The sequence below is a fragment of the Styela clava genome, chromosome 6 (genome assembly GCF_964204865.1).
Source record: "Styela clava chromosome 6, kaStyClav1.hap1.2, whole genome shotgun sequence".
In the NCBI taxonomy this organism is placed as follows: Eukaryota; Metazoa; Chordata; class Ascidiacea; order Stolidobranchia; family Styelidae; genus Styela; species Styela clava.
The window spans coordinates 21736553-21746574 of NC_135255.1; the positions used below are offsets into that span (position 1 = coordinate 21736553).

The following is a 10022-nucleotide window of genomic DNA, read 5'->3' on the forward strand; positions in this document are numbered from 1 at the left end:
CTCGCCCGGTTACCAGTTCATGTCGGGTATGGAATTAATTAGCCAGTCATTTGTTTTCGGAAGCATGGACTTGATGGTAGAGGATGTCGTAACTAGAGCTCGACCGATATATCGGCCAACCGATATATCGGGCCGATATTGCGTGTTTGCCGATATATCATATCGGCCCAATTGGCCGATATATCTGGCCGATATATATCAGCGTTGGTCGCTTTTCCACGTTCTAAAAAAAGAGTATTTTTCCCCGGGAAATATCTGCGGCCGAGCGTTTTCCTTTTTTACGCTTCTCTCATTTTGCCTTTCAATGAACAGAGCGTTCTCTTCTATATTTCTCTCTTCGTGCGGCGCAAAATCCTCGCCTTCGAATATCTTGCGTCCCCACTAGGCTTGCACGTAATCGACAAAAATCAATTCCGTAATTACGGAAAAATTGATTACGTAATGACCCCGTAATTGCGATATTTTTCACACGTTTAAACCTATCATAAAAACCATTCGAATCCACTTCTTTTCCGAATGGGACATCGAAGTTTGGTTTTCATATTACCGACAGTACTACACGCCGGCGACAGATGTTAAAGACAAATACCAAGGAGTGAATTCAAATTAAATTTATTCTGATTTTTATCTTGTTTAATTGTGTTGACTTTGATTTTCCTTTATCACGTTCGCAAATTAACCGTCCCAATTTCATGCGATCAATTTTATCATTACCGATAATGGTATACGGATATTTATGAAACGATAGTTGCCTTTTTTAAAATCGACTTTCGTATTGAATAAAAATTTCGGGTTTCTAAGTTATTAATCAACAACAAGCGTATTTTCTCGTTTGATTACACCTGCGCTTGCCTCACGACGAAGACTTGTTATTGCTCCGTTTTTTTACATTATCCGACTTTGCTGCCTAGTTAGCATTTTATAATAATTATTGATGCTGAATTATTGAACATATTCCGATTACCAAGCTCCATTTTATATCAAATCATTTCGCGGCCTAAATGTTATAACATTATTTGCGATAAATTTAAATCAAATAATAATTATTTAGCCGGCGATAAATACTTACCCGTAACTTGTTGTAAATTAATGCTAATAAATTCTATTTTGTTTCTTAATGCGCTGTGATTTGTATTAATAAAAGTGATTGAGTCGGGAAAAGAAAGTAGCCTAGCCTCCTCTCCTTTTGAGCGCTTATAGCGGCGGTAAAATTCGTTTCATGTCTGTTTCACGGAGAGAAAGAAAAATACGCCTTCCGGAGTTACAATCAACTATCACACATTCTTATTTATCATTATCAGCGCCGAATAAAAAAGATACCAAATCGTGAAGACAAAAAAGTCTGTCGGTGCTAATTGCGTTACGGTGATAACGCTTATAATAATATCGTTTTGACCGTGAAACCAAACGCTCAAACGGGGTGGCAACGCGTCATGCCGGCTCAAAACGGCTGCGAATACCGGAACTCTAACTTCTTCTATTTGTTTGATTTTTTGATTTGACTTTGAGTTTTTACAATCGACGGAATTGACTGCTTGGAAGGAGCACGTTCCAAACGCGAAAGCGCTCGACCAATAATTACGACTTTACGTAATTTGTAACTTCCCTTCCGTAACTCCAAACAATTCCGTAAATTACGTGCAAGCCTACTCCCACCTACTACTGTATGTTTTTCTCTTTCTCTTGTGCATTAATGTGTGTTCTTATTATTTGCTGCGAACCTTTAATTAATGATGCAAGCACTGTGTAGGACTGTTTTATTTTTCAACATAAACTTTTGATTGACTGAAACTGAATGTTTCTTTCTATTTGTATTTACTGCGGGTTCGAGTTGTAGATATCGGTATGTCAATATCGGTTATCGGTCACTAGTTGGCCGATATATCGGTATCGGTATCGGTGCCAAAAAGTGATATCGGTCGAGCTCTAGTCGTAACCGATCAACCAGTTACTTGAACCACCTTTAGCGGGAAGTAATCCAGCAATCCTTTCGCACATAACTAACCCCGTGTAGGATGCGAACCCACTCATCCACGATGCGCCACACCGCCGAGCCAAGATATGTCATGGATGAGACTCATGTTGGAGTCCGGACCAAACCGCTAACCTTCGCGACTTGCCTTATTTTTGAAAAGAGGAATGCTTAATTCCAGAGGCGTAGCTTAGGGCGGGCAATGGGGTACATATGCCCCCGGGCGCCAAAACAGGGCCTGCAAAGATTTCACAACAGTGGTAGGATAGGATTTACATATTTATCCCGGGGGAGAGGAAAGCCGATAAGGCGGGTATGAGATTAGTTATATTGTTTGTTTTCGGAAGCATGGACTTGGTGGTGGAGGAAGCCGTAACCGACCAGCGGTTACGTGAACCACCCAACGACGGCGAGGAGTCCAGCAATCCTCTCGCACATAACCATCCCTGCATGGGATTCGAACCTGCAAACCCATGCAGAGTAATAGACCTTATTCATTTAAAATCCATCCTACGCGCAAAAAAAAAAGTGACGTAAAAATTTTTTTTTTAACATTAGCTCTTATGGGAAATGTGATCACCAGAGCAGAAATTTGATTTTTTGGGATTTTCTAGCAATATCTTAGTATGGACGTGGGCAGTCTCGAAGATAAAATATTTTTAAGATAGTTTTCGATACTTTTATCACTATAAACACGGTCGAGATTTTTTATAATCGTTCATCGAAATTTTAATGGGCGTGGTGTTTCCACTGACGTCACTCTCGCTTTACCATGACATTCGGCCAACATTGCTTCAGTACGTCAAATATGCGCGTCAACGGAGGCGGTAATGTAACCGTGGATACTGGAAGCGTTGAAGGTTTAACGCATCTGGATACCATATACTGAAGACAAGCTAACAGGTTACCGTATTTTAACCACCGGTACCATACCGACAGGCCAAAAAAACTTGATTTAGAACATTTGTTTCAGAAGCGTTAGGACAGTACGGTACCGTACCGTACTGAAGTAGGAATACGATTCGGGTTGGACTCATCGCCATCGTTGGGGGGGTTCACATACCGTAACGCAGTGACGGCTGAGCGGTTAAGGCTTATTCCATCATCAAGTCCATGCTTTGGAGAAAATTAACTAACCAGCCTCATACCGGTAACCGACATGGACGAGATGAGACGACGTGTTTCGCCTTATAGTTAGGCCGTCTTATATTCTTCTCCTCGGGATATATATGTAAATCCTATTTAAAATAATTCCTTTTGAACAAATCGGTAGTGGTAGTTAATCTTTATTCAGTTAACAGACAAATGCATAACTGATCCTAATATTTCCAGTAACGGTATAGGCTACTGCAACTTCCTTTTCGTCCAGCGAATACAATACTGCAATAGGATTTACATATTTATCCCGGGGGAGAGGCTTAATCATATGGCGAACAACGGCCTCTCGTCCGGTTACCAGCCCAGGTCTGGTATTGGTTAGCCAGTTATTTGTTTTCGGAAGCATGGACTTGATGGTGGAGCAAGCCGTAACCGACCAGCGGTTAGTGAACCACCTTACGGCAGCGAGGACTAAAAGCTTCACCTCGCCAATCTTCCTGTAGTTGTTATCAGATTATTTACAATTAACACATATATTCTAAAATCTTCATCCAACAATGCCACAATATACTATGGAGGACATAATGCGGTGGAATGTAGACAGTTTGAAGATTTTTTTGAGAAGATATGGACTTGCGACATCAAAAAAAACAAAAGCTGAGTTGGTTGCCCTTGCATATGCAACACAGGCAATGAACCTGGAGATAAAAAAGTCACCGCAGGAGCTTTCAGCTTCTGTGGTGCAGGAATATCAAAATATCCTACTTGCTCCAGATGGAATCAAGTTACCCGATCCTAATTCGTCTGAATCTGATCCATTGCCCTGGATTGCGGAAAAAAATGGAGTAGCTCTTTGGCCTAACCTCCACATTACAGACATTGCTCTGTATTTGAGTAAAGGTGAAGCTGAAGTGATGGAGAAGATTTTGGATGGGTATAAGCTGGGCAAGCCATACAGCTACTTTGCTTCCATGTGGCTTAAAGAAGTATATTATCTTCGCTTCAAACATTATTGCATACTGAAAGCAAACTGTTTCCCGTCTCAGCGGATTAATGATCCGCCTCATAAATTGTGGGTTTGCTGCAGACGGGATAATGGACAGATTGTTAGAGGATTTTGTTCCTGTACTGCAGGGTAAGATTCCTACAGAATGTATTTCGTAAAGGGTACCCTCAAAGTATGAGTACCAGGTTAGGCCTTAATGTAAAATAGGCGAACAAAAATAATTACCTCCTTTTGGTACACATACTTCAGGAGCACCTCATAAAGTACTATTTTTAATTGTTAATAACTTTGCTGAAATTCATTTTTGATTGTGAAATTTTAGTAGATTATTGTAAATTGACAAAACTGCAGGTTGTAGAATTATGGTTAGAATGAAAATTTATAAAAGTGCTAAGGTTGTAGTTTTCAGCTGAAAACTCTATGCTGATGTGAGAGATCAGATGGATACTGCATTTATAATAATTTCTCTGTCCTTAAACATCTTCTTATGATATAATTATTCGTGACATTATTTATTTTTCAATACTTAGAATACATCAAACATGTAATCATGTAGCAAGTCTTCTGCTAAAAATGGAGCGTGCTTCAAATCAGGCGTGCACTTCCTTACCATGTACTTGGATTATTCCCTCAAAAAAATTGAAAATTGAACCAAGTGAACTACGACATTTAGTAATGAAGAAGCCAAAATACGGAGAAACAGGTGAGCCTCATTTGTATAAATTATAGTGTACTGAGGTAATGGAAGGATAATGGGAAACAATTCTCGAACTTCACATTACCCACGAATCCAGAAACTTCAAACAACCAGCTTCCACTACATGGAATAGCAGCTACACTCATTTTTGAAAGGCACTGCACTGTTTGTTAATTTACTTTTTGTTTTTATTTCTGCCAGATTGCTGATATGAAATGATTGATAATGGGGCAATATCATTAAGAGGGAGATGAACTTCTATATACTTAATCTATTATATTCATTTCAGTCAAAAGAAAAATTTGTCAACAGAGTGATCCTATAAGTGAAAAACCACTAAGTACAGAGCAGTGGCTGGAATGTTTGAAAGATGTTGGAGAGAGTAGTTGTTTCAGCATAGCTCATGCCTCAGTGTCTCAAGAATTGATGTTCGAATATGCAGGGAAAGAGGAGAGTAAATCTGATAAGCTTTTAAGTATGAAGGAGGTTTGGAAAAATAGTCTTACAGCGGCTACAAGTGATGAGGTTGAAGATTTAGAAAGAAGGACAAAGGGTCAGGCTACTAATAATGATTGGAAAATGGCACGCAAAAATAGGCTGACTGCCTCAAATTTTCATGAGGTAGTGTGTAAGGTCAATAGTTTGAATTTAGGCAAGCATGTTAGGCTCAATATAATATTAGACAAAGTGTTCGGCCTACAAAAAGATTTAGGTCACTTACCTGCAGTTAAATATGGCGTGAAAACAGAAAATATTGCAAAGTCAGTTTACCTGGATTTGATGAGGCAAACAAAACATGAGATAACAGCTAGAGAATGTGGCCTTTTCATTGACCAAAACTTGCTGTTCCTAGGGGCATCTCCAGACATGGTGGTGTATTGCAAATGCTGCGGTGACGGTGTTTTGGAAATTAAATGTCCATACAGCTTGAGAGATACCTCTCCTGCATGCTCTCCGCCACCATATATTGTATATGAAGGGGGGGAACCAAAGCTAAAAACCACACACCCATACTATTTTCAAGGTCAAATGGCCATTTCAAAAACTAAGTGGTGTGACTTTTTTGTTTACTCTGTACATGGTCATATTAGATGTAGAATTATGTTTGATGAGAGTTTTTGGATGGGTATAAAGCCCAAGTTGAGATATTTTTTCAATGAGTTTGTTGCTCCCAAGTTGCTTTGACTAGAGTAAAAAATTGTTTGCATATTAATAAAGAGCATTGATATTAATGGAGTTTTTCTTTATGATTAGTCCAATTTTTTTTCACATTTATCAACTCTTTTCATGGAGGCGGCCAGTACTTCCATGGCCTAAAGTAATTAAACACAGATGCGATGGGATTTCCAAGCCATCAGCTAACTCCTAGGCAATCCCTGACACACATAATTCCAACGCACGCATATAAGCTATCATCATTTATTTGTCAACAAAGACGTAGCAGAGTGTCAGCTTTTCAAATGGCGAGCTGTATTGGCAAATAAACAATATGTAAACACAAAAGCTCACAAGGATTCAGCTTCTAAAACAAAATAATAATTTTATAGGTGAAGAGTATATGAAGCAATGATGCTAAATGAACTACTGGTACACAAGTTCAGATTTGGACACCTCGCCCTATGAGAACAGAACAAAATGAACTACTGGTACACAAGTTCAGATTTGGACACCTCGCCCTATGAGAACAGAACAGGCCTAAGTCATAATTTCGAAAAAAACGCAAAAAAACAATTTGGAATTTTTTTATTTTTGAATTTCTAGATATTCACAGTTGGTGAAAACCTGAGCTCTGGTTATTTTAATGTGGATTATATTAACCTTTTTTAATCACACTTCAGCTTTTTTTCCCCCCTATGACTTAGGCCTAAGTTGCACTGAACAGATGTAAGTTTCGGACATTTCATTTCTGATGTTCAAGCCCATCATATTGGAACTTAGAACTATCTTTTTTCAAGATTTTGGGGCTTTGAGCCATTATAATCCTGAATTTCCCAATAATAAAAATTTTAGCTGTACTTAGGCCCTATATTTATTATTATAGTCTTAGGTCCAGCTAAAATTTTTATTACTGAGAAATTCAGGATTTCAAGACCACCTTGTAAGGGCATGGCTCAAAACCCCAAAATATTGAAAAATAAACTGAAGTTTGAGTAAAGCAGCGCTGTCTACTCACAAATATAAGTGGAAAGTAGCATTGAGGAGTCCGCCTATTATAATGAATGGGAATATTTTGCAGTACACAATCATTTATTTCTTCTCTATGATAAAAGTATGAACTTGCACAAAAAATCGCATTTTAGAGATGCCAAAAACTGATACAAGTGGGGGCACCCTTTGGGAAATCTAACTAAATACGTTCGATTTGTACATCAAGGTGACCAAGCAATCGCCATTACAACAAAAGAAAGTCGACTCCAAGCACCATAATCTACTACGAGACCAGACATATGCATCTGAACATTTAACAAAAATTTCACATTAAATGTCAGACGCCATGTTGGCGCAGTCACTTCATGCGCTGCTCAAACTCTTAACTGTGATTTATCGGCCATCAATAAGGTTTTTAACTTTCTACAAATATGTCCTGCGAGCCTATCACCCTTAATTTTTGGTCCATCCCTGGGGTGGGCATATGATTTGTAAGAGTACAAGTAACAAAATGATGCTGATTACATACAGGAATTGTTAAATGAATGGGGATGTGGATATACAACAGAACTAGAAGTACCATTCAATGTCAGATTAGGTAAAAAAAATGAATATGAAATAAATCATTTAAGGCAGCAGAGGAGTAAGCAAATATAAATAAACTATTATTTGGGTTTCACTCAAATAGTCGTTAATAGATGAATAGATCAGCAAGAGTTTAGCCTCAAAAATAAAAGGCAGTTTTTGCAGATAAACAAATAGTGCTCAAAAGTAGAAATATCAAGAAATAAATTTATTTTTAATCAGTAATGGTTCTGCCTCACAAACAAAGGGCAGTTTTTGCAAATAGTGCTCAAAAATAGAAATATCAAGAAGTAAACTTATTGAAATCAGTGATGGCTCAGCCCCACAAATAAAAGGTAGTTTTTGCAAATATGCATGTAGGTATGTGTCTCAAAAGTAAGTACCGGTATACACTTTTAATTTTGATTTGCTTTTCAGGTACTCGTGATAAAGCATTCATTTCTTCTGGAAACATTGTATGGATAAGTAGTAAAATTTAATAAGTATTGTTTACACTTTTTCCCAACCCACAGAATGACAATAAGATTAACCCCAAAAATGAGGAGCAAAATTGCTGATTGGCAAAAAGCATGTACATTAGCAAGGCAAACTTAGCGCCTATTAAACAGAGAATTTAAAATTATTAATTAATGTTTTCCTCAGAGAATTTGAATTTTCACCTCATTTCTCAGGTTAATCCCCTTTTCATTTATGGTTTGTTAAAAAATGCAAACATTACCTAAATTTTACTAGTTATCCATACTATGTTTTCTGAAGAAATGAAAAGACAAGTACCTGAAACGTAACTTACTTTTGAGACACCCTGTATATTAATTTAGATATCTAACTATAGTTAAAGCTCACGAATACAGAGCAAAAGCATAGGGCTATTATTGGGGGGCAGGATATTAGGTCGCCTAGGAATAGAAGGGTGGTTTCATATTGCTGATACCTGCGCAGATTACCATAATATTGTCCAATTGAGGCAATAGTCTGATAGGTATTTCCGACTGTAAAATTTTGAATTTTTTTAGGCGACCTATGGCTTGCTCTTACCACAATTCGCCTATTTGCTATGTTTTTCGTTGCTGTCACATCACTTAGAGGCATTTGTTCCTTGCCCTGTTTTCCTGGAGGTATCAATAGATCTGCTTGACGAATGAGAAGCTCATCTCTGATGAGAAATCCTCTGTCAGCCATTACCATATCGCCAGGTTCTAGCAAATTCAAAAAACCGCTATTCTTGACTATATGATTGTCACTTGCTCTTCCACCCCACCCACGCGACAAAAAATTAATCATTCCATTTGGATGAACACTTAAAAGATATTTCGCAGTATTGTGGTGTTTATAGTCGCTCCAAGTAATACACTGCATATGCAAGTCCTTTGGGGTCGCAATGAACAACTCTGTACAATCTAAGATCCACCTGACTTTATTGTATGGTCTTATTCTGAACTTTCGGGGTAAATTCATGATATGATAGCGTGATGGATTATTGATTAGGCTTTTCATCTGATGTGACAAAAATTTCAACATATTTCCGATAACCCTTGATTCAGTCGCTTGGGATACATGAAATCTTTCAGCTAGGTCTGTGATTAACAATCCGAGTCTTAGCCTCATTAAAGTCATAATGAGTTGTTGAGAAAAGCTCAGTTTATGCATCCGGGTAGACATTAAGATTTTGGAGCTGATAATACGTTTTCTTGGTGCGTTGCCTTTTAAAAAGTTTGTCCTTGGTGCCTTGCTTCTTAAAAGGTTTGTGACTTTGTCTAAAACTTTTTTTGAAGGAAACCCAGTATAAAATGCCACGGACTTGTCTGTATGTAATGGAGGTAGAGCAGTAACTTTCCGAAATGAACATTTTAGTTTGGCAACTTCGGATCTCAAATTTCTATTATTTCCTCGTAATTTGGCATTCTCAATCTTAAGACTTTTGATGACTTGAGCAAGTTTTCCCATATCTGCATTTAGGCAATAATTATGTTCGAAATTTAAATTTGTGGGAACAGCCAAAACTTCAGTTCTACGTTTTTTACATTTTGGTGCATAAGACGCCCTATAACTGGGCAAGCATCTTTTATTTGATACGATTGATGTTTCATATCCCATGCACAGAGTTGGATATGGGTTACTTGAAGTGGGTCTCCCGTCTACGAAATGAATGGAACATACTCGAGAATATTTTGTTGGCTGCCAATTAAGTACACACTTACTACTGCCCGGTTCTTTTCTATTTATGTTATGTATCCAATTCTGTCGACCTTCCGGGTCTTTGAGTTCCGTTGGAAAAGGATGATGCTCGAACGGTGGAGTACAAATACAGCCTTCTTCACCTTTCGATACATTATGAATAGGGCAGTGGGATGATTTCCACTTCTGAAGTTTATAGGCATGATTGGTGCATTTGATGACACAGCAAACTCGGCCTGACATCTTGTAAATGATATGTTATATAATATACCGTACAGTAGGATCTTAATGTAGAAATTATTTGATTATTACATTTCCAACACGATAATTGATTTGTCACA

The 10022-nt window shown here is 37.9% G+C and overlaps 2 protein-coding genes across 2 annotated transcripts; one reads left to right on the forward strand and one right to left on the reverse strand.

The window, feature by feature from the left end:
* Positions 1–2825: 2825 nt before the first annotated feature.
* On the forward strand, positions 2826–4939 carry LOC144424613 (uncharacterized). The gene is made up of 2 exons (XM_078114056.1): positions 2826–4205; positions 4607–4939. Exons 1-2 carry the CDS (start codon positions 3628–3630, stop codon positions 4803–4805), a joined length of 777 nt encoding a protein of 258 aa, XP_077970182.1. The 5' UTR covers positions 2826–3627; the 3' UTR covers positions 4806–4939.
* A 3150-nt stretch (positions 4940–8089) lies between these two features.
* LOC120336095 (uncharacterized) lies at positions 8090–10022 on the reverse strand. The gene has a single exon (XM_039403697.2). It carries the CDS (start codon positions 9922–9924, stop codon positions 8329–8331), a length of 1596 nt encoding a protein of 531 aa, XP_039259631.2. The 5' UTR covers positions 9925–10022; the 3' UTR covers positions 8090–8328.

Excerpts from the sequence above, each read along its gene's own strand:
- LOC144424613 (XM_078114056.1), top strand. The coding sequence starts at position 3,628 with ATGCCACAATATACTATGGAGGACATAATGCGGTGGAATGTAGACAGT. Across the intron at positions 4,206-4,606 it reads TTTTGTTCCTGTACTGCAGG|AATACATCAAACATGTAATC; the intron begins GTAAGATTCCTA and ends TTCAATACTTAG.
- LOC120336095 (XM_039403697.2), bottom strand. The coding sequence starts at position 9,924 with ATGTCAGGCCGAGTTTGCTGTGTCATCAAATGCACCAATCATGCCTAT.